Source organism: Antechinus flavipes, chromosome X (assembly GCF_016432865.1).
Source record: "Antechinus flavipes isolate AdamAnt ecotype Samford, QLD, Australia chromosome X, AdamAnt_v2, whole genome shotgun sequence".
NCBI classification, from domain to species: domain Eukaryota; kingdom Metazoa; phylum Chordata; class Mammalia; order Dasyuromorphia; family Dasyuridae; genus Antechinus; species Antechinus flavipes.
This window is the reverse complement of record NC_067404.1, coordinates 83,535,459-83,560,625: the sequence shown is the minus strand read 5'-3', so window position 1 is coordinate 83,560,625 and position 25,167 is coordinate 83,535,459. Positions and strand designations below refer to the sequence as shown.

The following is a 25,167-nucleotide window of genomic DNA, read 5'->3' as shown; positions in this document are numbered from 1 at the left end:
ACGGTGCTGTTTTTCTGACATGTACTGAGTGACTGCCATTCTCTCATACTGAGATCTTTCAGGTGGAGTACTCAATGACTGGTCTCGCATCACCATGAACCCCAAGGTGTTTAAACTGCACCCCCGCAGCGGGGAGCTGGAGGTACTGGTGGACGGCACCTACTTCATCTATAGTCAGGTAGAAGTGAGTACGGTCTTAGGCCCAACTCCTTTCCTAGATGCAGAATGCAGATCCCACACCAGGCACAGAGGGGCACTGTGGCGCTAGCCACAGCAAGCCACAGAGTAACCCTTGGGCTTTGAGGGAAACTCAGCCGGGGAAGGGAGGTGGCACTCTTTGGGGGAGGGAAGAACCAAAGAGAAGAGGGGTCTGGTGATCCCTATAGATGGCCCAAGAGCGGCCCCCGCAGTGAGGGCCCCAAGGGCTCCCCACCCACGTGTCAGCCCATGGAATCCCCAATGGTGCCCTCATTCCTCCTCCACGGTCTGCCAGCTTCATCCTCTCCTAGAGTTGGGATGGGTGGGTGGGCGCGGATATGGGTACGAGTGCGTGTCTGTTCCATGTATTTGTCCCTGTTTGTGTGTATGTGTGCGTGTGCACACACATGCACGTGGTGACCTAAGTCCATGGCCTCGCATCGTGAGGCTGGTGCACCAGCAAGTCCCAGGGTTCCATCCCACAGTGGATTTGAAGAGGGAGCTCTGGGCCCTCTCAGACCTGATGTACCATGGTGGCGGGGGTGGGGGGAGATCCCTGGCATCTCCACGGTGCAATTTTCTCTGAACAGCCTGTGGGAGGGACTCTGAAACATGGTGCCCACCCTCCTTGCCAAGGCTGCTCTGCCTCAGTGTGCCCGTGTGTTAGACTGATGAGTGTGTGGCTGCCACCGTGTGTCAGCCGGGCCCAGACCCACGACAACGAACGCGGCAGCCTGGAAACTGAGGCCCGTGTCCCAGCAAGGTGCCGTGAGGGCATCTGGGTGCCCACCTGTCCTAGCTTGGCCTGTGTCTGAAGGGCACTCGGGCTGGGACAGAGCAAGCGGATACCCTGGGGCCCTTTCTGGCCACTTTCTACCCCTTTTCTTAAGGGCTTTGCCTATTTCTTTGTCTCCATCTCTGTGTGTCTCTGTCTCTGTCTCTCTCTCCCTCTCTCTCCCCATCTCTCTTTGAAGCCCCCCTTTTTTTCTTTGCCCACGCCTCAGGCATCTCCATTGGGGCAGGTGAGAGAACCTGAAGCTGGGACCTCCTCTAGGGTGTCAGACCAAGAGATGGCCAGAGCAGCTGAATGACAAGGAGCCTGGCCAGAGAAGGGGCTCAAAGGACTGGCCCAGCCGGGCTCCGGGGTCTGTTCTCAGTTCCGAACCCGCTCCTCTGCCAGGGGAATCGCGAGTTTGAGAGGGACCACAGACGGCAGCTGGTCCAAGCTGGGATCACCTTTGACAGCATCCTCGACCAGCAGCCGGCTGGCTCCCGAAGAGCCCCAGGAAACAGCTGCCACCTGGCCCCACACCCGGCCCTTCACTTCTGGGCCTGCTCTTGGCACTCAAGCAGAGCCGGGCCTGTCTCTACCAGATGACGGCCTCTGTTGTCCTTCCAGAGTGTGGGCGTTTGAATCCTGGGACAGCTCTCCCCCGGGCCCATGGAAAAGGACAAATACTCATGAGCTCAGCTGCCTGGCCACCAGGGTCATGGATCTGCACTTGTTTCCTGAGCCTGAGGCTGAGGAGGGAGGAGGACTTAGCCTCTGTTGCTGAACCCCACAGCCTCTACAAAACCAGATAAGCAGGAAGCAGGGACAAGAAACAGAGAGAGGGAGAGACAGAGGAAGGAAGGAAGGAAGGAAGGAAGGAAGGAAGGAAGAAGGAAGGAAGGAAGGAAGGAAGGAAGGAAGGAAGGAAGGAAGGAAGGAAGGAAGGAAGGAGGAAGGAAGGAAGGAAGGAAGGAAGGAAGGAAGGAAGGAAGGAAGGAAGGAAGGAAGGAAGTTTCCTCAAATCAGCATCAAAGGGCCACCTTTGGGTGGCTGCACTGCCAGGACTAGAGAGGAAACACCCCAAGGCAAGTCCAAAGGGCCTTTAGAGGAGAGACCTCATGGGGAGCCCCCACCCCCAACTAGCCTCAAGGGAACTTTCCCTGGGTGAAAGGAAGCTCCTGGGCTTGTCGGAGCTGGACAAAGGTACCTGAGAGATTAGCCGTTCTAGCCCTGTCATTTTGCAGATAGGCAACTGAGGCCCAGAGACACAAAGTGATTTCCCTAAGATGACACAGCAAGTCAGTGTTAGCCCAGAGCTAGCAAAGGGAGGACCAGAAACATTCTGCTGCCCTGCCTGTATGTTGGCAGCTCGGCCCTCCAAAGCTTTAGGGTGGCTTGGTCTAGCGCTTCCCAGCCAGGCCCTCTGAAGTCCTGGGGCAGCCTGGCCCTCAGCCTGGCAGGGCCCGGTTTTCCCTCCAGGAAGACGCCCACACAGCCCTGCCCCGTCTCACCCCTCCTTGTCCCCTTTCCCCCCAGGTTTACTACATCAACTTCACGGACTTTGCCAGCTACGAGGTGGTGGTGGATGAAAAGCCCTTCTTACAGTGCACCCGGAGCATCGAGACGGGCAAGACCAACTACAACACATGCTACACGGCGGGCGTGTGCCTCCTCAGGGCCCACCAGAAGATCGCCGTCAAGATGGTGCACGCCGACATCTCCATAAACATGAGCAAGCACAGCACGTTCTTTGGAGCCATCCGGCTAGGCGAGGCCCCCGCCTCCTAGACTCTCCCTGGCTGGGAGGCCAGGACACCTGGGGCCGCCCCACCATTGCACTGCTTTGGACGGAGACGTAGGCGTGTTCCGGCCAAGGAGAGACGGGGGAGAGAGGGCGAGAGCCAGCCGTTCACAGTCTATTTATTCCCTGACTAGTGGCTTTCGGGCGAGCCGGTCTGCTGGGACCTGGGGGAGGCGGCAGGTGGGGGGCTGGCCTCGCAAAGGCCAGGCGGATCTTCATAGACTCGGTGCCACTAGGTTTGGGATGAGGGATCACCCATAGGCCTGTGGCCTTCAGAACTCGGAACCCACCAGGACTTCAGGGCAGGAACCGGCCGGGCCGAGAGCAAGGGAGGGAGCTGCCAAAGCGGCCCTCGGCTGAGACCCTTGCCCTCCGGGCCCCCGGGCACCAGCAAGAGTCACTGTGGCAGAGAGCACAGGCCTGTTAGCACTCTGAGTTTGGCGCCCACCTCTACCACTTCCCAAGTCTCTTCCTCGGCATCTCCGGGCCTCACTTGGGCTTGGGGACTCCTGCGGTCCTTTCCAGCTGACTTTACTTTCCTATCTGCAAGATGAGGGCTTTGTACTAGATGGCTTTCCTCCTCTGAATCTCTGCTTTTGGGATTTTCCCAAGATGCACTGTGAAGGAACAGAAGCAGGCACCCTACACCCCACAAACCTACAGGGGTGCTCATATTATGGGCCAAGAGCTGCACCCGCTGCTCAGCTCTGACGGCCCGCGGGCTCCATCATGACCGCCTGCTTGAGCTGAGAGGAGGCCCTCCCTCGGTTTTCAGGCTCCATCCTCAAGTCGGCTCCTCCTCCCACCCCACATGCTGCAGGCTGGGCTCAGCCAATGGGACCGTGACCTTTTTCTCGGTTTCTAGGGCCATCCTCAGCTCTCAGTATCATCCTGAGATTGGGCCGTGTTTCCCTACCCGCCCCCGCCCCGCCAGAATCCATCTCTACACCCCCACCCCAGGCTGGCTATGGCTCCCATTCTCCCAACCAAAGAGCCTACTCCTGTTGAAACAGGCTCTTAGACTGAGACCAAGGGCTTTTCTCATCCGATGTGACGACGCACAAAAGGCTTTCATTCTGCTTAGAAGCTGGTGCCTGCTGGCCGGGGATTGGACCAATTGATTCCTGGTCGTCCCTTCAAGGCCAAGGATCCCAGAAGCTAAACCTTAGTCATGTGAACTAGCCCAGAAGCCTCTAGTAAGTCAGAGCTCCAGGTGGACACTAAACAGAGTGGCTCACTGACTCTCCCTTGAGTCTCGGGCCCTCAAGGGAGTCCACGATCTGGCCCAGAGGTCACATTAGTCTCCAGCTCCCAGAAGACCCCTAACTGAACATTGAGTAGGCATACCATAGGACTCCTAAGTGGGAGTCCGTGGGAAGGGAACTGGCCCTGGATGGAGGGGAGCTGGATTCAAATCGTGCTTCTGTTGCCTACTACAAATGGGACATTGGCCAAGTTGCTTTGCCTCCTCGGGGCCTCAGTCCCCTCACCTGGTTTCGAGACTTGCGGCCAATGGGCTTTGAGGAAGCTCCACAATGGGCTCAGGTAGTCATTCTCTGGTTTCTAGAAGGTCGCTCTTGCTCAGCAACAACCATTCCCTAAGTTACTTAGTCCTGTGGATAAACCGGAGCAGGCCAAGGCTGTCCACCAAGCCAGGGGCTTTCATCTTCTTGAATGTGCTAAAGCTTTTCTCCCACTCCCATCCTGCCTGGCTCTCCCATGAGGGCAGAACCCGCACGGGGGCCGAGCCACGTGGCTTGTGTCCCCACGGCCAAGTGGCAAGAGCCGCCACCGTCTCACAGAAACTAGTTGCGTCCTTTGGACCGCGGGCCCTGCAGGCACCAACCCAGCATGGACCTCCCGACTCCTGGAAAGCTCGATCGCGATCTCTTGGATGGCCGGACGCACAAGAGCTTGCTGTTCCCCAGCTCGGGCAGCCAAGTGGGCCTCTCAAATGGACAGCCCACGGGAGAAAGGCACCAAAAACCTACTGAAGAAATCCAGAGCTCCGCTACTTCCAGGTAGCACAGGCCAGCCTGGGGACTGCTGGGGCTTCCATACCAAGAGAAGGGGGCCATTAACCTTCAGACCCTATGTCCACTTGCTGTTGGGTCAAGCAGGGCTACTGGTCCCTGCTCCTGACTCATCACACTAACTGAATCAGTGTCTACCTCCTGTGGGCTATGAGGGCACTGAAGGCCCAAAGGGCCCCACTTGATGTCCAAGGAGAGACACAGAAGAGAAGTGGAGATGACACTGGAAAGCACCTTGGAGAGCTCCAGATTCTCTGACCTAAATGACCTTCCTGACGCTGGCGGTTTGGGAGACGCCATGAAGGGGCAAGGGCTCCCTTCCCTCTCTCTCAGCCCAAACTACTGGGTGCAACATGGTGTAGGGTGCCCCAGGCAATCTCCCTCAGTACCTTCCTAAAGAGCACCTAGGTCTCTGCCCACGGGCTAGGCCCCTGCTCTTTGCAGTATGGATGGGACCGACATGATCCATGAAAGGCCTGTGACCGTGAGATTGTTTGGAAGTTCCTTTGTGGTCAAAGGAATTAGGAGAAGTTAGAAACGCGCCCCACTGACCCTCACTTTACTTTCCTCGAAGGCTGGAAGATGAGAGGACGGATTGAAATCCTCACTCTGCCTCCCCACCCCACCCCCAACCCCGCCATGGGTCCCGAGGGACTTTTGACTTTCACATCATGACCACTGATGCAAAAAATGGGATGTGGCTTGTCCAGCTGACCGCAGAGGCTCTGGCTCGGTCCCACCAGCACGGTCCAGAGCCCAGAGATGTCCGGGACTCCCTGCTTGGCCCCCCCACCGTCCTGCCAGCTCCTGCCGGGCCCGATTCCAATCTATCCGGCACACATTTTTGAAGTGCCTCCCGCGCGCTGGGTCCCCGGATCCATCAACAAGCGTGGATGGGCCCTTCCTCTAGAGGCTTCCTTTGTCCAGCTAACGCCCAAGCAGCTTCTCGTACGTCTACAGTTAGTGACTGTGGAGCCGGGGAGGTTGGTGCAGTGGGTTTGGAGTCCTCAGCCCTGCCTATGCCCCGAGAAGAAAGTTAAATTAGCCTCATTGGGACTTCCCATCCTCCTTGAGGATTCTGGCTCTGTTAGCTCACAGAAACCCAGACCCAGATGGGCCTTGGTTCTGTGGGCCATGTTATAAATAGTCACCATATAGGTTTTATTTAACCCATTTTTAATAAATCTGCTATTCAACCAAAGTGAGATGTAACCTCCATGCGGGTCGCAGCCGTTTCAGCTTGATTAAAGTGAAAAGAGGTCAGCTGAGCACCCCTGTCTGCCCTGAGCTAGGCTCCCGGCAGGAAAGACCCAGGATCCCCACAGGAGAGACTAGCACCTCGAGGGGAAGAAGGGGCGAAGCCCCCATAAACTAAATGCTTTTTGGAGGGGGCTTGAACTAGTGCTGCTCTTCCAGTTTGTGGGGCTCAGGAGGGGGGTGCAGGAGGGTGGCCCACAGTCCAAGGTCCCGTCCCGGTCGCCACCCTCTACTTCCCCAATAGCAAGCTGGCGACATAGGCCAAAGGGAGCAGCCCCCGCCTTCTGACGTCTTCCCGTCCCCCAAGTTTGGTGTCAAGCTCAGGGCGGAGGTGCTGGTGTAAGCTGGGGTCTGGACGCACCAGCGCAAGGCTGTAGGGAGGAGCTTGGAACGGGAGGGTGCTGGTGCCGGTGCTAATGGCAGCCGAGCCTGGGCCGCACCCCGTCCAGGAGCCAGGAGAGGCGCCGATCCTCTGTAGGAGGTTGGAGGCCCACGTACTAGGTCTCTACACTCTGCTCTTCAAACTCCACTGGGTCCCTCCAAGAAAGGTTGGGACACCCGGAACCTCTTACTTGGATAGGATATCTCTGTGACTCAGTGCAGGTGGGCCAAGCAAGCCCGGCGGATGCCAAGTGTGGGAGCACAGGCCTGGTGTGGGAGCACAACCTGACTGCAGCTTGGTGGAGCTACTCTGTGTATAGCAAGTATACATACTGTATATATAAGCCAGGTTGTAAGTTTGTGTAAATGAATGGTTTGTTCTTGGCCAATAAAAGCATTTCCCCCCCCATGAGAGGTTGGACTTGTTTGCAAAGGACTGGCCCCTGATCCCACCAACCATTGGGCCCCTGCTCTGTGAAAGGTACAAGGTCTTCTTGTTACCCCACCCCCACTTTGTGAGGGAAGGAGAGAATCCTAGCCACCAAGACCCGGAAAGCAAGGTGCCCTGAGCCACCATCCTCCCCTTCCCCCTGCCCTTTCTTAGAGTCGCATACTTGGTCACCTCCAAGGCAAGCCTGGGGCATGGGCCTGAGCAACATACAAATGGGTCTTTTCCTAAGCACTGGATACTGAGTCTGCCCGGTGGCTGAGCTCAGGGATCCAAGGCCCTGAGAGTCCTTTGTCGGGGCCCTCGTGAGGCTTTTTGGCAGCCGTATGCCAACCTTCCTGAGAGTTCCACAGTACCAATAAAGTCTAGATGACAAAGAGATTCCCGGAAGGCTGAAAGGCCCAGGCGAGAGATCCGAGCTCTCACGGCTCCTCCTCGGTGTGCCTGGAGAAGAGGTGGAATAGAAGCCTTGACCAGTGGTATTTCTGCAGCTGAGCTCGGGATCCAGAACCAGAGCTCCGCTCTGTCTGGGAAATGAGCTTCCATGGGAAATCTAAATACCTACTTTGGAGGAGCTCCAGAAAATGTACCCTCGGTGACCAAACGAGAGCTAAGCCAAGGCTGAATGAACCACTTGTCTTGCTCTCTGTGCTTGATAATGTGCTTGACGTCCAGACAGCTGCGGGTGTCCTAGGCTGGACTAACAGACGTGGAGTAATGGAATCACCTGACCTTTAGTCCTTTATGATTAATATTCATTTTGACCTCAAATACCTAAAGACAAAAAAGGGGCAACATTTCTGTGTACCCAGAATAAAAAGAGAATTCTCTATAAAACCATGAATTTCCACTTCACGCTATTTGCTTTTTGGGGGAAAAAAAAAAGTACTGCACATCATTTTCAAAGCTCTACTGCTTCCTGCTAAATTTTCTTTTATTCTTTGCTGTGCCCTTTTTCTATCTTTCCCTCCCACCCCACCCTACCCTAGAGATAGCTATCATTAGACACAGGAGTGTGTGTGTGTGTGTGTTGGTGTGAGTATAAACATATATATAGTAAAACCATACTATACATACTTCCCTTTATCAGTTCTTTGAAGGCAGATAGCATCTTCTTTCCTATGTCTTTTTTGTGGATTTGAGTATTTATAATACTCAAATTGAGTTAGTCACTCAAAGTGCTCTTAAAACAACATTGCTTTAAGAAAGCATGAAATAGCTTATCTGCCACATTTATGGATAAGGGAATCATTTAGGACCAAAGAAAATATAGAGAGCGTTTTAAAAATGCAAAATAGATCATTTTGATTATATAAAATTAAAAAGGCTTTGCACAAACAAAACCAATGCAACCAAAATCATAAGGAAAGCAGAAAATGGAGAGGATTTTTGCAACACAGGCTTCATTTCTCAAATATAGAGAGAATGAGGTCAAATTTATAAAAATACAAGTCATTCCTCAATTGATCAAAGGATATGAACATATCCAGACAAGAAATCAAAGCTATTTATGGTCATCTGAAAAAATGCTCCAAATCACTATTGATCAGAGAAATGCAAATTAAAATTCTGAGGTACCAACTTACGCCTATCAGAGTAGCTAAAATGACAAAAATAAGGGAAAACAGGGACGCTGATGCACTGTTGGTGAAGTCGTAAACTGCTCCAGCCATTCTGGAGCAATTTGGAACTCTACCCAAATGGCTATAAAATCGAGTATATCCTTTGATCCAGTAATACCACTGCTGTGTCTATCCCAAAGACATCCAAAAGAGGGGAAGGACTTCTTTGTACAAAAATATTTCTAGCAGCTCGTTTTGTGATGGCTACGAGTTGGAAATCAAAGGGATAGCCATCAATTGGGGAATGACTGAACAAGTTGTGTTTTCTGATTGTGATTGAATATTTTCATGCTGTAAGAAAGGACAAGGAGGAAGAGTTCAGAAAAACTTGCAAAGACTTACATAAACTGATGCAGAGCGATGTGAACAGAAACGGGAGAACGTTGTAAAGTAACGACAATATCGTTTGATGAACTGTGAATGACTTAGCTACTCTCAGCAAAACAGTGATCCAAGATAATCCCAAAGGACTAAAGATGAAGCATACTATCTGCCTCTAGAGAAAGTACTGATATTGATTGAATACAGACCAAAGCATGCTATTTTTCACTTACTTTCATTTTTTTCTTTTCTTCCAGTCTGTCCAAAATAACTGATAAGGAAATGTTTTACATTAAAAAATACAAGTTACATTATTTAAAAAAAAAGAAAGAAAGAAAGAAACTCTTGCCGTTACAGTATCCAATATTCTCTCGGCTCTGCTCATTTTGCTCTTCATTATTTCATGCCTTGAATCCTTATTAAAATTGTAAAAGGAATCCACGGGTGAGGTGGTGGACATGTCCCCCGGCATGGGGAAGTGGTTGTGACAAACTGTCACAATGAGGCCCTAGGGCTACTAGGCTCTCATTGGCTCCTACCCTACATTCATATGGAACTCTGGGAGCCACAAATCCAGTAGACATTTTTGTACTAAGAAAGCTGACAAGATCTAGAATAAATGGAAAGGATCTCAGAAGAAATGTCAAGTCTAACTTCCTGGGGGAAGAGCAGCTGGATTTCTGGAAGAGGAAATTTAGTTTGACCTGTCTGCTAGACTGCCCCTTCCCAACTCCCACTTTACCTAGATTCAAAATTTGGGTGTCATATTCAACTCATCCTTCCCATTCCCCCGTCGCATCCACTGTTATCTACACAGCCTCTCTCCTAATCGTCCCCTCGTGCCCACTGCCACCTCCAAAGTCCAAGTTCTCATCGCTTCTTGCCTGCAAGATCCTAATAGCTTCCTAACTGGTCTCCTGGCCTCTGTATTCTCTTCTCCGATCTGTTCCCCATGCTTTTGCCAAATACCCTGCCACTGCCCTACTCAAAAGACCTGAGGGGTTTCCCATATTCCTCAAGAGCAAATAACCTAGCATTGAAGGCCTTGGGTATCGGGGCACTAACTTAACATCTCATAGCACTCCCTTTCGTGAATACAATGCTATAACAAACTGGACTGCTAGTTAGGTCCTCTTCCACCTCTCTGCCTTTGTTTTTACCTCTTCCCATCTCTGGAACAGATCTTCACACACCCCTCCCCCTTACTAGAATCCTTTCCCTTCCTTCAAGACCTAGCTTAGGCACTAGCTTCTCTTGGAGGCCTTCTCTGATTTCTGACCTCCATGGCTCCGCCAAAGGAAAGGAGATAACAATGTACCTCTCCGTTCATCCCTCTTTTTGACTGATGTCTAGTATGGATAATTTTCTGTGCTTCTCACATCCCTGAGGTCAGAGCCCGCCTCACAGAATCTCAGAGTTGGGAGGGTCAGCGGTCAGGCAACCAGAGAAAACGTCCCCAAGAAGGGCTATTTGCTCGAAGACCTTCCACGAAGGGAGACCCAGCACCTCCCAAGGCGCGACTCATCCTGCTTTCAGCTAGTCCACATCTGCTTCTCTGCTCCTTGGTCTGTCTGTCGGGATGGAACAGACCAAGTCTTTTCTCTCTTCTGCTCTGCGTATTTCTAGCAGAGCCTAACGATGCTTGACAGATTGTGCTTTGAAGAGGTATCTGCAGACAGGAATCGTCACATTCTCTTTTCATTTTGGTATCTCCTCAGCACCGGTGCCCTGCAATAAGTAGGTGCCTAATAGATGTCAGCAGAATTTATTGGAATGGAAGGTGAGATGGTTTTGAGGGTAAAACCATGGGTAGACACAAGGGAAAGCAGTGGTCTGATTGATGACTGCTTTTCAGGGGATTCTAAAGTTAGAGAGTCTCCTCCAACCCTTTGCCTTATGGCTTCGGACGCTCAATAACTATTCATTAAGCACCTGCTGTGTGTCAGCCACTAGAGACACAGAAAGAGGCAAAAGACAGTCCCTGACCCCAAGAAGCCTACGATGGCTGCCCTGCTGAAACTGCTCTTTCTGAGGTCTCCAATGATGTCATCATGTCACAAAGAACTAAACAGCCAGGGATGCACGAGGAGATGACCAGGGACAGGCTGGCGAGGTAACTCCTCCCCTCGTGTCTAACCAGATTGAATTCTAGAATTAGATTTCTGCTCGTGGGATCCCATTCGCTTTAGAACAGAGTCGAAACGCCCAACGTAAATAAAAGGCCACCTGAACCCCCAGCATGACAAATAGGTATGGATGGTCACAGGAAGAAGCCACAAGAGTTAATCAAGAGAGGAAGTAGAAAGGAAGAACTAAAGTCCTGAAGATCTCCCCTCAAACAAGCACGGAAGGCCAGGAAGAATTGTCAGCTCCCAACAATGGGAAACGGTGGTGTTTCTGCTGATAACCCGTATGACCAAAGTGCAAGATGGTCCCCATCGAAGGAGAGCAAGTGAAAGGGCCATTTCCAGTCTCCAGGTGACTGGAGAGAATGAAGTGTTTATGGGAAGAAGTGCTTCAAGTGAAAAATAGAAATAAATCAAGACAGAGGAATCCTAAGCTGGACCAAGAACTGGAGGGCAGAAGGATGTGACACGGTGGAGTAAGGGAAAGGCCACTGGCCACGTGGGCAAAGCTCCCACAAGGAATAGAGCAAGCCTGCCCGATGGCGCCCAAGTCCTGGGCAAAATCCCAAAGAGCGTTTTGGCATCCCTGCTGCCTCCAAATGGGGGAGTCGGAAGAGAGGAGAGTATATAGGGACTAGTTTGCTGCCACAAATGGTGGTGTCTAAGGGCAGCATTGGGATTAAGATGAAGAAATAAGGAGCTCTCCACTGGGAATCAAATGCGCTGCCACGAATGGTGGTGTCTAAGGGCAGCATCGGGATCTGGGAGCCATGGCTTAAGATGAAGAAACAAGGAGCTCTCCACTGGGAATCCAATGTCCCTCAAACCAGTAAACTGTCTTCGCCAGGAGCCTTGGAAATCTGATGGCCCAAAGTGGGAAAGGAGACAGAAAACGAAAAGTTTCTGACCTATTTATGTTCAACTTGATAGCAGAAAGAGTAGCAAGTATAGTGTAGGAGGAAGAAGAGCAAAGCTGGGCTGGTGAGTCTGGGGAAGCAATATTCATGAAGAGAGCCAGTAACCAACCTCGGAGGTTTGTACACAAATGCACCAAGTGCAAGTGAGAAAGTGACCCCGAGGTCCTAGTGCAAGGAGGCAAATGTGACCCTGGAGGGGGCACTGAGGTTGCCCATGGGCTGGACTGGAATAGCCACCAAAGCGGGAGAGTGGCGTTCTAGAAGAAGAAGGCGGGAGGCTCAGGTGAGGAAAGCCAAGAATCACGGGAAGGAAGGAAACATGGCAGAGAGTTTTGGGGTAAGGATGGCCAGAAGGAGAAACGGAAGAGAGTCAGAATGGACCCCAGGCTGGTTGAGCGGCAAGAAGAATGAGATCACCGAGTTCTGGAACCATCCCAAACCTAGTGTGGAAACCTGAAGTCAGAGCGATGGCCGACTCCAAAGGTTCAGACAGTTGCAGGAGCTCCAGCAGAAGCAGAGGAGCCACTGGATGGGGGGCTTGCTTGGATCCTTTTTTAATCTGAATAAAGGTGGGCAGTGACAAGGGCATCTGTAGCTACACAAATAGAAATGACTCACGGGCAGGGCGAGTAACCTAAGTTCCAGCTTCAAATTGGAGATTGGGAAGAAAAAGCTAGAGGGACCATGACAAGAAGACTGGACACTGTGCCAGCCATTGAGCCGCCCAGACCGTAACAGGTACACCAATGCTGTGTTTGGGTTGAACTTGTTCTACATGGTCCTCAGAGGACAGAGCTGAGTGCGGTGCATGGTGGGGAGAGAGACAGACAGAGACAGATTAGCCTTGGTGTCAGGAAAGAACCAATGGGAACTGTCCAAGGTGAGGTTATGGAGGGTCTTCAAGCCTGATCCAGATGGTCACTTGGGAGAAAGAGAAGTTGGAGAAGGCCTCTTTGATTGCAGCTGTGGTGACTTTGACCTCCAAGCTACCTTCCAACTTCGGTAATTCTCCGAAGTGCGGCCTCGGTGCCCAAGCTTTCCTCTCCCATGTTCTAGTTGTTCTCTGCTCTTTTTGCTACTGCGCCCACTCTGGTTTTCTGGTGCCTCCGTGGCTTCCACGAGTCTCCCTTTTTCCGACGCTTTCCCCTCCCTCCCCATTCCTTTTTGTCTTCCCTTGGTCCCTGTGCTCTGGCCCTCAGCCTCTTCTCAGACACCTAGACCCAAAGTTGTGAGGCCATGAGGCAGGCTCTCTCCCCCGAGCACCCGAGCGCTGTGTCCTGGAGCATCTCTACCTGAGCCTGACTAAGCAGCTGCTCCCCTTTCTTCCTTCACCACGTCTGTTAGCGTCATCGTGCTCACGAGCCAGCCCAGCACATTTCGTCTGGGGTTTGCCCGTCGGTCACCGGCTGTCGTCCCCACCGTGACCGTCCGAAGGTCGGCTTTTCATTCCGTCTTAGCTTCCGACTGCTTCCCCATCTCCCCCGCCGTATGTGCCGCGGCCAAACTGGTTGCCCCGGTACGGCCGCACGGCTCTGTCGCTGCACCGCACAAAACTCTTCAAAGGTTTAGGTCCGAGCTCCTGAGCTGGCATTCGAGGCTTCGATAGTCTCGGCCAGTTCCGGCTTGCACCGGCTCCCCTCTCACGCATTTGCCTCGACATCCCTTGACAGTTGCCTTTATTTTGGCTTGGGGACCCCTGTGGCTACCATTCCCCCTGCCAGCAGCATCCTCCCGTAAGAGTTCCTTCTGGTGATGTCTTTCAAGGCCCCACTCAAAGGCTGCCTCTTCCAAGAAGCCTCCTCTGCCCCCCCATCAAGACGTGATCTTTCCTTCCACTGATCATGTAGCACTTTATATGTCTCGTATGCACCTGTATTCATTCTCTTGCATGTGGTAGTTGTCTGTGTCCGTGTCCTCTCCCCCACCAGACTGGAAGCTCCGTGAGGGAAGGCCCCGTGTCTCCGGGAACCTTTGTATCTCCCTCCAGCCCCCGGCATGTATTTGGCACTTAATAAATACTTATGGAACTGCATTTCAGTTGGCATTTTTTATTGGCTGTCCAGTGGGTTTGCTGGCCACCCCCACACGAGAAACCCTGAGTTCCCTATTGAGCCGCCCGTGCCTCGCCTGGCCCCCTGCCGCTTCCCTGCCTCCGTAAGCCCGAGGTTGGAGCTTCAGGAGTCAGGTGTGAGGAACGGAAATGGTCACGTGGCTCTCTCGGCCCCTGTCTGGCCCCTCCCCGAGTCTCTAAGTCCCCCAAATCCTCCCACAGCTCCCCTCCATGCGTGTTCTCGCCTGCTGCCTCCACATCTCCCTCCTCCGCAGGGGCACTGGCAGGCGGGTGGCTTTCAGATGATCGTCAGCTCCTGGGTCTCCGGGAACCCGTACTGGACCTTGTGCTCGTCGAACAGCTTCCGCAGGGCCTTGATGTACCGGGCGTGGTATTCGTCCACCACGTCGCGGCTCGGGTTCTCGATCTTGGGGACCTGTAGGGGCTCCCCAACTGCCAGAGCAGAAAATGAAAACAGGAAGGCTTCAGAATCCCTCCCTCCCTGGAAGGAACCCTAGCCCTCAAGCCCTGAATCTAGGCCTTCCCTCCCCTCGCCTTCTCTTCCCTGCCCCGCCCTCCTTTGTTCCCTCTCATCTCCCTTTCCCCTAGTCTGACCAGGGCCCCGGAGAAGCCCCCGATTCTCCAGACTTTTAACTGTGAGAGGTCATAGACATCCCTGGTCCAAGGGAGTCGTTTCTTGGAGTTTCTCCCAAGCTCGGGCTGGGATTGGGCGGGCACAGAAGGAGGAGAGGAGAAGAGGAGGGAGGACCGAAAGCAGACAGAATTTGGAGTGGGAAATGGCCTAGGTTTTGAAGGAGGAAACTGAGTATGTTGTGTATGGGGGCTCTGTCTTAGCATAACTCCCCTCCCCCTACTTTCACACCCCCAGAACTCAGCATTTCAGGGATCCATCATTCTGCCAGAGTGCCTGCTCCCTCTCTGTACACCAATGGCTCCCTCTCTGTGCTTCAGGATGGGCTGTCCCCTTGGGAGAGCCCGGGGAGGAGCTGGGGGCTGGGATCTGGCCCCTCCCCAGCCGGATGGGCGCCACCCCACTTCTGTGGCCGAGCCTGGGGTGCGAGGCAGTCGGGGCTCCAGAAAAGGGACTCACCGACGGTGGTGATGGGCCGCCGGTAAGGCAGAAGGCCCCAGGAGTTCTCGGTGAAGCCCCGGCCATAGAAAGCACAAGGGTAGACGTGCACCAGGCTCTGGAACCACTCCTGGAAGCGGTTGACCCAGCCTCCGGGGGTGAAGATGTGCTGATCGTAGACTTCGTTTTCTCCAAAGGAGTAGGTGGGGACCAGGGCCACCCTGTGGAGATCGGGGTCCGAGGAGGGAGGGACAAGAATGGACCCCTGCAAAGCCAGCCTGGCCCCTCCCGTCCCCTTCCCAGTCTGGCCCGGGCCCCGGGGTGCCCCTCGGGAATGGGCTGCCAGCAGAGGTAGGCTCATCTCCTGGGGTTCTTCCCCTTTTCCCCCACCAACAAGGGCTGGGAGCAGGAGCCCGGTAGGCGAGTCTGCTCACTGCCATTACGTCCCTCATCCCCGGCCCCCTCCACGCCCCCCCGTGAGACCGGTCTCATCCCCTGAGCTCCACCGAGTCCTTCCTTGGGCCCCCAGTCCTCCCCAGGGCAGGCCACCTACCCGTGCCGGAGGGCCATGCGCACAAAGCCCTTCCGCTCCTTCAGGACCAGCGTGGAGAAGCCCGGCCTGGCGTAAGGGCACTCGGCCAGGCCGCCCACCACCACCACCAGAGCGTTGCCCGAGCCTTTGCCGGTCAGCAGGTAGTCCATGGAGGCTTGGCCCACAGAGCATGCTCCTAAAGGGCAGAGAGGCTCAGAAGGGCCACAAAATCCGCACCCTGCTGTCCCAAAACCGGGGCAGGAGAATGGGCAGGTTCTTTTCCCCAGGGTCGTCAAGGGCTCTGATCTAGGATGGACAGAGGGCTCTTGCAGGCACTAGCTACAGAACCCCCTCATCGTCCTGCCGTTGGTAGGGGGCAATGACAGGCTCCACGGAATCATCAGGAGGTCGAGGGGCCCGGCCCAAGATGGCATCTGAGTAAAGAGACCAGAGAGACACATCTCTTCTCCAAGAATCTAGGGGTGTCCGGGTCCTCTAGGAGTCAGCCCGGCCCCGGGCCTCCAAGCTCAAATGTGACTGGAGAGTCACACCAGTTCAGAAACTCAGAAAACGGTCGGTGGCCATCGTCCCAGGGCCCGCTTTCCTCAGGTCTTCTGTATTTCTCCCAGCCCAAACCCCCCGATTCACAGACGATTACTCTGCCCTTTCCCTGGCCCTGCCGTTTGTCCACCATGTCTGGATTTACCTGGAGCCCCTCCCACAATGTTTCTCTCAAAATTCAGCATGAGAAAGCAACCCTCCCCCCTTTCCCCATCCCCACGGGGAACAGGAAACGTCTGCTCAGAGGTCCCAACCCTTTCCACTGCGTACGCCCTTGGTGGTTTCCTGGAACCCCAGCTTGACACTGCCCTCTAACCCTGAGGTCTACAACTACAGCTCTCTCTCTCTATAGAATCAGCTCAGCTGAAGGATCTGCCTGATTCCAAATCTGCTAGAGCAGAATGAGGAAGGAGCGGGGAGCCAGAGGCCAAGAGTGGGCCCTGTAGCAGAGCACCCCAGACTCAAAGCTCCAAGGGCTTCTGGAACCCCATCCCCACTCTCACAGGCACAAACAAGCCTTTTCACATAGAGCTCCAGGGAGACGGGGCCCAGCTCAGCTTAGCCCCCTCCTTCTCAGGGGTGTCATTCCTGATCTCAAACCCCAAGCGGCCTCCCTGCAACCACCCCCCATCGTCATTACGGGGCCGCCCTCTAGAACCGCACGGTTCTGACACCCTCCAACTCTTGGAAGAAAACCAGCATGGCTCTTGCCCCAAGGTCTTCTGGTCTCCAAGCTAAATAGCACAGGTCCTTGATGGCCATCCTGGTCTCACTTCTCCATGTAAAGACCAGCCAGCCCGCCAATGCTCTCTCTCAAACAGACTGCGTCCTGAAGGCCAGCTGGCCGGTTTGAGCCCCTCAGAAGGCAGCTATCCCCCTCAGAACCTACAGTTGAGAAGAGTCTCCCCCGTGCCCGATGTCTGCATTGAGACATTTTAGATCCCGGTCCAGAGCTGGACATCCGTCCCTATTCCACTCTCCCTAATTGGGGCCAGTCCAGTGGTGGGATCTCTGGGGGGCTCGTGCCATCCAGCTTTCTCTTCTAATCTCGTGGCAAGCGTGTGCCTTCACCTAAGTCTTTAATGCACACGCTGGGCACCGTAGCTGGCGTGGCTCAGACGGGGCTTTCAGTTTGACGAAGCTGCCCATGTAGTATTCCTATTTCCCGTGAGCCTCATTTGCCCAGAAGAATGCTAAGGATGGGTCCCTGGGGCCCCCCATCAGCCACATCCCCGTTTCTTTGCCTCGTTGGGTCTTCATGCATCCCTGGGATGAATGCGAACCCCTGTTTGGTGAGGACATGGGAGGGGCCTTCCCGTAGAGGAGCCTGCAAGGGTCTGCCCTCCCACGCCCCCTAGCCAATCACCAGGCTTGCGGACCCTCTTCTGTGTGAAGGATTGGTCACCAAGCAACTCACCACTAGACATCACATAATCCCTGAGGACGGGCATCCAGAAGAAGGCTCCCAAGGTGAGCATGTACGGGGTGATGCCAGGGAAAATCCGGGAGAAGCCGGAGGCCTCGGTGGCAAAGTGGCAGAAGGAGTTGTGGGCCAAGAGTCCATGGGGGTGACTGGCAATGATGTAATTTTGTCTGGGGGATAGGTCGTGAGTCTTCACCAGCTAGGAAAGGGGGGGGAGACCGAGTCAGGAAGGAAGGGGGACGAGCAGACAACAAAAGGACAGGGCTACACCCTGGGGAGCTACTCACCTTGAGTGGAAAGTAATCTCTGTACTGTTTCCAGAGGCACCAGCCCCTCACCCACTCTGACCTCCGGCCACCTGCAAATACACCAGAACCTCCCCAAACCTGCTCCTTCAGCTCCCAGGAAGTTGGGGAGGGGAGGGCTGAAGGTGGAGGGGACCGGGACTTCCCGTTCCGGAAGATGGTCAAAGCCAACGCGTGCTGTTGGCCAGCTTCGACCAGCAGACGGGGAGCTGCCTTTGTTTTCAGGTCTTTAGCACTCAGAAGTTTTTGTCCCGTTCTGCTCACAACCACCCTATCAGTAAGACTAGTCCCATTTTACAGGAGAGCAAATGGACGCTAAAAGACATGAACTAAGTGGCTTGGGGTCGCACAGGCTATAGCTCAAAAGTAGGCCTTAAACCCAAGCCCTTTGACTACAAGCCCCAAGTGCTTTCTCCCTGGAAACGAGAGCCGGCTGGGACCGAGCCCCCTTGCTGCCTGTGTTCCTCTGGCCCGTGCCGGGGCCTCTCCCCCTTTCCAGTGACTCCACAGTCCCTGATAGGGTCCTACCTCGCTGAGGAGTCTTCCAGTCAAAAATCAGCCACAAAATCGTGAGCACGGTCAGCTGCCAGTAGGGCGTGAACACCACCAGGTACAGGTGGAAAAAGGACACGAATAAAACTGGGGGAACCACAGCAAAGCATTAAAGGGTTAATCGGCTACCACCCGCAGCCAATCACACGCTCACATTCACTCTCGTACACACTCACCTCGACACACACGTGACCAGACTCTTTCAGCACCAGCCACACGAGGGCACACAAACGGGGAAGCAGAGATCTCAGGGTCAGAATGGCAGACTGAGGACCCTAGAACTCAGCTGTCACAACTGGGAAGGAACTTTAGAACCAAGAATGGATTTCTGGACATTATGAGCCAGAGAAGTGCACTAACCTATCTGAACTAGTGGGTGACCTGAATTCGAAATTCAAACCCCGCTTTTCTACCTCCCCAGCACTTTCCCCCCTGCGCCAACCGAGCCAGGGCCTTGCTCTCCCATACCTAGACACATGCTCCAAGTGTACATTCATTCTCCAAAACACCGGCACCCAACAACTATTGGGTTTGAGCTTGAGGGTGAAGGCCAGATGTCAGTGTTCCCAGCATGCGTTCCCTTGTGACCTACTGAGCCCACCTCCGGCCTCCCTGAAGGAGGGGAGGCCGGGGCCCTCTCCCCTCCAATACATTACAAGTACTCTTTGGGGGAAAGGACAGGAGGAAGGGCTAAACCCAGTCAAGCTGCTGGGGATCCTCCGGGACTGAGAAAAGACCTGGTTTGCCAAGGGGAGGAAGGAAAGGGGAGCTAGAATCAGCCAGAACCACGTGGCTTCTCAGGTTCCAGCAGCAAGTGATTCAGACTGAGTTCGGTGATGTGGGCGGCCCCCACTTCCCTCTTTTTCCACCTCTTCTTGGCCTCTGGCCCCCCTTCGATTCCTCAGTGGACTCGGTCCACTTCAAACACCAGTTATGATGTCTACACTAGGTTTGAGAGAGCCCCCGTGCTAGGAGCTAGGGATGGCCGAGAGAAAAACTGGCCCATTCTTGATCGTGAGTTCTTGGGGACTTTGGTGCCCACAGATCTAGTGTTCTACTGAGAGGAGTGGCCCCACATGCTCAAGAAAAACTAGTTGAGGGGTGAGTGAAAAAGGGCTACCGCCAGGTGGGTCAAGGTTTCACGACCCAGGGGGCGCCTGGATTCGGGAGGCTCCGAAGCAGAAGTGAGGAAGAGAAGGCCCACAAAAGGAAGTTTGGGGAGGAGCGATAAGGTCAGACTAAGGCTAAGATAACAGAAAGGGAAACTGACAACAGCTAGAAGGCATGTGGTGAAACAGGGATGCTGACTGGGGAGCGGAGATCTTGTTGAACCAGTCTGGAAAACGACTTGGTACTTTGCCCCAAAGGTATTAAACAGGGCCTATCTCCTCTTACCTTTTTACCCAGCAACAGTGCCAGCCTGTACCCCAAAGAGATCAAAGGCAAAAGAAATGGGACGCACAAATAAAAATGGACAAAAACACTCTGAGCAAAGAACTGTGAAATGAGGGATTGCCCATCAGTGGGGAGATGGCTGAGCAAGTTCTGGCGGATGAATACGAGGGATCGCCCGTCAGTGGGGAGATAGCTTCTGGCGGATGAATACAAGGGATTGCCCACCAGTAGGGAAATGACTTAGCAAGTTCTGGTGGATGAATACAAGGGATCGCCCATCAGTGGGGAGATGGCTGAGCAAGTTCTGGCGGATGAATACGAGGGATCGCCCATCAGTTGGAGAATGGTTTAACAAATTCTGGCGGATGAACATAATGGAATACTGGGCCTACTGTTGTGCTGTGAGAAGGGAACGGGGTTCAAAGAAACCTGGGAGGACTTGCTTGAATGGACACAAAGCAAAGTGAGCTGATAACATAGAAACAAAATTATAATCCATTGCAAAAGACAGTAACTCTGATCACCGCAGTGACCAGTCCCATTTCTAAAGGTTCATCCAAAAAAAAAAAAAATGCTTATCCATGTTAGCTGATGGATTCCGGGGGCAGACTTAAGTGTATCTTGTGTTCTTCCTTTCTTTGTTTTCCTCATTCTCTTTTCTTGCTTTTTAAAAAGAATACGTATAATGTAGAAATATATTTTGTGTAACTTCATATTTATAATGGGTTTTCTATTTTTTTTTCCCTTCTCAATGGGTGGGAGAAAGGAGGCAGAGGGAGAGAATTTGCAACTGAAAATAAAATAAAATTGAACGAAAAAAAAAAAACCCAAGATACCTTCCTTTACCTTCAAATCCCTGGAGTGCTTATCCTTACGTTATTTATTCCCTGCTAATCAGTCAGTCAGTCAATAAGCATTTATTAAGCTTCAACCCGGGGTCATTACCGTGCCTGCCCCTGCTCTGCCCTGTTCCAGAGAAGTCACAAAACCATTTTGATCGGGTCCGCCACAAATTCACATCATTTAACGTCAATTAAGCCCTCATCTCCACTTGGCAATCCATTAAAAAACAAACTTATCTCCGCTTGACTCGACAACAATTTTCCCAGGCACTATTCTAGCCTTCCTCTCTCCTGGGTCCCCCACTCTATCTTTACCTCCCCCCTTCTCCCAGATAGCCTCAACCTCTTACTTTACTGAGAAAAACCGAGGCCATGGACCAATAGCTCCTCCCCTCCCCGGGTACTTCCCAAAGGCCCCTATGCTTTCCCCAGCTTCCCTCCTTTTGTTTCAGTTTTAAAGACCAAACTCTCCCCCTCCCCAAGGCTATCCTATTTACTTGGCACTTCGGTCCCATCCCTTCTCATCTCCTCTGGAAACTCTTCCCATGTCCCCGTTTCTCTCTCATCTCCACTCTTTCCCGGATGCCCACAAGAACACATCGGCCTAGGTATTCTTTCTTTCTTTTTTTTTTTTGCTGAGGTGATTGGGGTTAAGTGACTTGCCCAGGGTCACACAGTGTCTGAGGCCAGATTGGAACTCAGGCCCTCCTGACTTCAGGGCTGGCGCTCCGTCCACTGCACTACCCAGCTGCCCCCAGTCTTGCTATTCTTACAAAGTGGTCCCTTGAGCTTTCTAGGCCCTCAAGCTCTTCTCCCCTTCTCTAATTTACATCTACTTCCTCCTCACCCACTCACTGATGGGCCCTTCACAATCCGGTTTCTGAGCCCCACTCTTTCCAGAAACTGCCCTTTTCCAGGTCGTGGTGATCTCTTCATTGCTAAGTGTGATGACTTTCTGCCAAGCCCTTCCTCAGCTTCAGACTGCCGGCCGCTCCCTCCTCCACTGACCGTGTCTGCCCCTGCTCTCTCCCGGTTTGGTGTCTGTCTACCTGCCCTTTTCCCTTCCTTTGGGGGTCAGAAGCCATCTCCTGTGCTGGTCAGGCCGTCCCCCACGGGGTTCTTCTCTCCTTCCTCTCCCTCTCTCCCTGGGGGGGCTCTTGTCTCCTTCCTCGTCTCCTTCCTCACCCTCTCTCCCTGGGGGGTGTCTCGTCTCCTTCCTCGTCTCCTTCCTCGTCTCCTTCCTCGTCAACTTCCTCGTCTCCTTCCTTGTCTCCTTCCTCGTCTCCTTCCTCGTCTCCTTCCTCGTCTCCTTCTTCGTCTCCTTCCTCGTCTCCTTCTTCTCCCTCTCTCCTTTGACAATCACGTCTCTCCCCTGGGGGCCGTCACCATCTCTAGGCAGAGAATGTCCAAATGGGCATGTCCGTTCTGCCTTTACAAATAACGGAAGCTACCGCTCTGCTCGGCACCAGGAGGATCCCGTGGGGCCGCCGAGAAGGAAACTTCCACGGCTTGGCCGTGTGACCCCGGGCAAGTCACTTAACCCCAACTGTCTCAGCCAAAAAGAAAAAAGAAAGACACAGAAAGTTCGAGCAGAGAACTACACGAGACCTCGAATGGCAAACTGTGAGGCCTGGATAAGTTAGCATTCACTCCCTCCCCCATCAGGAGCGCAGGGGCTGCAGTGCCCGCTTTGACTCTGGGAGGGGCTGCTGCGCCCCCTGTGGGAAATGTCTATATGAGGATGGCAGGAGGTGGGGAAGAGGGGCCCGACGTCCTCGATAGCAGACACCCTGGAGGCAAAGTCGAGTCTCCCGCCCTAATCGTGGCTCCGGATCATTTGGGCCCATCAAGGGGATGACCAAGGGAGGACCCAGGTCCTCCTGGTGCTCTATCCACTGCACCGGCGAGCTGCCCCTACGTTTCTATGTCTTATGAAGTACTCTGTGACTGACATCCCAAAAGTAGGTGACCCTCCGTGCGATCCTTTGCCGCCTGCCTCCTGGAGAGGCTGGATTGTGTCTGCCACGGCTCCCTTAAAAACGAAACCTGGCTGGCAGCTGGGGAGCGGCCGATGCCGACCGAGGGAGCTCAGCCGCTCCGCCGGAGTAACTGTGGAGGCCGGCTCAAGCCTCTCCTTGACTTTGGGAGGCAGCTTTGCCATGTGAGTGTGAAGGCCCAGAGCACGGGTTCCTTTAGTTTGGGAGAGACCTCTGTTTGATGCAGAATTGGGTAGCTTAGGATTGGGTGATATAACGTAGCATCATAGGGACAGGTCAACAGAAGGAAGAAAGGGAGGAAGATCTCAGGGTCTGAGTGGCCAAACATCCGGTGGGACTTACCCCTCCCCCCCAAGAAAGGTGATTCGTAATCGCCACATCTGGAATACACTTAGTAAAACTTGACGTGACTTCTCGGGGTTGACTTCCCAAAGAGTTGGGAGGAGGGCACTACAGTCAGAAAGACCTGAATTCAAATCCAGCTGTTGATCTCAGGTTCCTTAACTCTAAAATGGGAATACCAAGAGCCGCTCCCTCCCGGGACTGTTCTAAGTATCCAGTGAGATCATTGTTACAAAACGGTTAACACAGTGCAAGGCACAGAGTAGACGTTCTATTAGTGCTCGTTCCCTTCCTCACTGAACCCTGCCCCGCTCAGAGAGAGAGAGAGAGAGAGAGAGAGAGAGAGAGAGAGAGAGAGAGAGCCGAGGCCACTTTGGGGTTCGATAATGAAAGCGGAAACTGAAGTCGCAAGAGAGGGAAAGAGTCAGCTGATTCTTAGCCTTGATCCCAAAGTTCCTGGGCTCTACCAATAGAAAGATTCTGGGAATACCATAACTGGTCCTCATCTGACCTCATCAGTTCCCTGCTCAAAAACCTTCGGCAACTCCCTATTACCCCGAAAATAAAATGTCGTTTCTCTAGCCTGTCATTGACGATACTCCCCAACAGAGCTCCAGACCGGAGTGGGGATGGGGGCGTGGGGACGGGTGGAGAGCCGGCGCGGGGACGGGGAGAGCCTGGCTGGAACAGCCCAGGGAAAGGCAGGGAGATGGGGGATCTCTGCAGCTCGGCACAATCTGGCACAGAGTAAGCATTTACTCAACTTGGTGAGTGACAGAGGTAGAGAGGAGCCGGGGATCAGTAAGTGTGGGAAATGCTACGGCCCGGATGACTCGGCCAAGAAGAGTCTGAGCTGGGAGCGGAAGCCAGGTTTTCCCAACCCCGGGTCCAGCGCCCGACCCACGATACCCCACGGCCTCTCCATCTCAGAGGCTCTCTCCAAGTCACCTACCCTCACCCCCACCTCCTGGAGGCTCCCTCAGGGCCTCGAGGAAGGGAAAGCCCTCCGCTTCCTAAAGTCCTGGGGAACAGCAGCGGGCCAAGCTTCCCTGCGGGCCGGCCCAGGCCGCTCCTCCGGCCCGCCATGGAGCTGCAGGCTAGTGGCTGCTTAGTTGCCAAAGGAGTCCCACTGCCCACAGCTCCCGCTCCCTACACTCGAGCGTTCCGGGAGAGCTAAGGGACGTCGGCCCCAGTGCCCCCAGCGGGGGCGTCCCCACCGCCACAGCCACGCATCCTTCCATCCAGCCCGGGGCACACACGCTGGGAGCCGTGGCCCCTGGCCCGCGCCGAACTCACCAATGAGCAGGGCGCTCAGAGCCCACTGGAAAATGGCGAAGACCTCCAGTGCCGCCTTCAGGTCCTTCCTGGAGATGGAGCCCATGGTGCCCGGGCCGGCCGGCGCTGACTGATGCCCAGCTGGAACCGCAGGCTTCCGCGCCCTGTGTCAACTCTCCCAGACTCGCAGGGACTCCCACATACATACGGACACATGCACAGACTCATCCACAGGCTCACCCTGCCCACCCACCTGCTCTTTTACCTAGTTGAACATTGCCCCTCACATGGCTTAACCCCATTGTGACAGCCCCTGTCTTCACCTTTGGCTACAGAGAGAGGCTTTTGGGTGGGGCCGGGCCAGGGGCGGGCTCCAGGAAGGGCCAGGGAAGGAGTGGGGAAGGGCCAAATCGGGAACATGGCTCCTGAGAGGAGTTCCTAAGGCTGGCCTGCTGCCCACACCCACATCAAAAGGTTCATTCCTCTGTGTGTATGTGTGTGTCTGTGTGTTTGTGTGTGTGTTTATGTTTCCATGTGTATCTGTGTGTCTGTGTGGTGTTTGTGTGTGTTTGTATGTGTCTGTGTGTGTCTCTGTGTGTTCATGTGTATCTGTGTGTGTCTGTGTGTGTGTCTCTGTGTGTCTGTGTGTGTGTCTGTGTGTGTCTGTGTGTGTGTGTGTGTGGTGTTTGTGTCTATCTGTGTGTGTGTGTGTCTCTGTGTGTTTGTGTGGTATTTGTGTGTATCTGTGTGTGTCTGTGTGTGTGTGTCTGTGTATGTGTCTGTGTGTGTCTCTGTGTGTTTGTGTGTATCTGTGTGTGTCTGTGTGTCTCTGTGTGTGTCTCTGTGTGTCTCTGTGTGTTTGTGTGTATCTGTGTATGTCTGTGTGTGTCTCTGTGTGTTTGTGTGTATCTATGTATGTCTCTGTGT

The 25,167-nt window shown here is 53.8% G+C and overlaps 2 protein-coding genes across 2 annotated transcripts in view; one reads left to right on the top strand and one right to left on the bottom strand.

Moving 5' to 3' along the window:
* Nucleotides 1-13,908, top strand: part of EDA (ectodysplasin A) — a 191,237-nt gene extending 177,329 nt beyond the window's left edge. The window contains exons 7-8 of the mRNA XM_051969187.1: nt 54-184; nt 2,507-13,908. Of these exons, the coding sequence (XP_051825147.1) occupies nt 54-184; nt 2,507-2,758 (383 nt within the window). The 3' untranslated portion in view covers nt 2,759-13,908. The remainder of the gene's footprint in view (nt 1-53; nt 185-2,506) is intronic.
* On the bottom strand, nt 13,909-24,509 carry AWAT2 (acyl-CoA wax alcohol acyltransferase 2). The gene is made up of 7 exons (XM_051967761.1): nt 24,262-24,509; nt 18,366-18,476; nt 17,820-17,890; nt 17,527-17,731; nt 15,570-15,744; nt 15,038-15,237; nt 13,909-14,379 (listed from the first exon to the last, which is right to left on the bottom strand). Exons 1-7 carry the CDS (start codon nt 24,344-24,346, stop codon nt 14,225-14,227), a joined length of 1,002 nt encoding a protein of 333 aa, XP_051823721.1. The 5' UTR covers nt 24,347-24,509; the 3' UTR covers nt 13,909-14,224.
* Between the last annotated feature and the right edge of the window lie 658 nt (nt 24,510-25,167).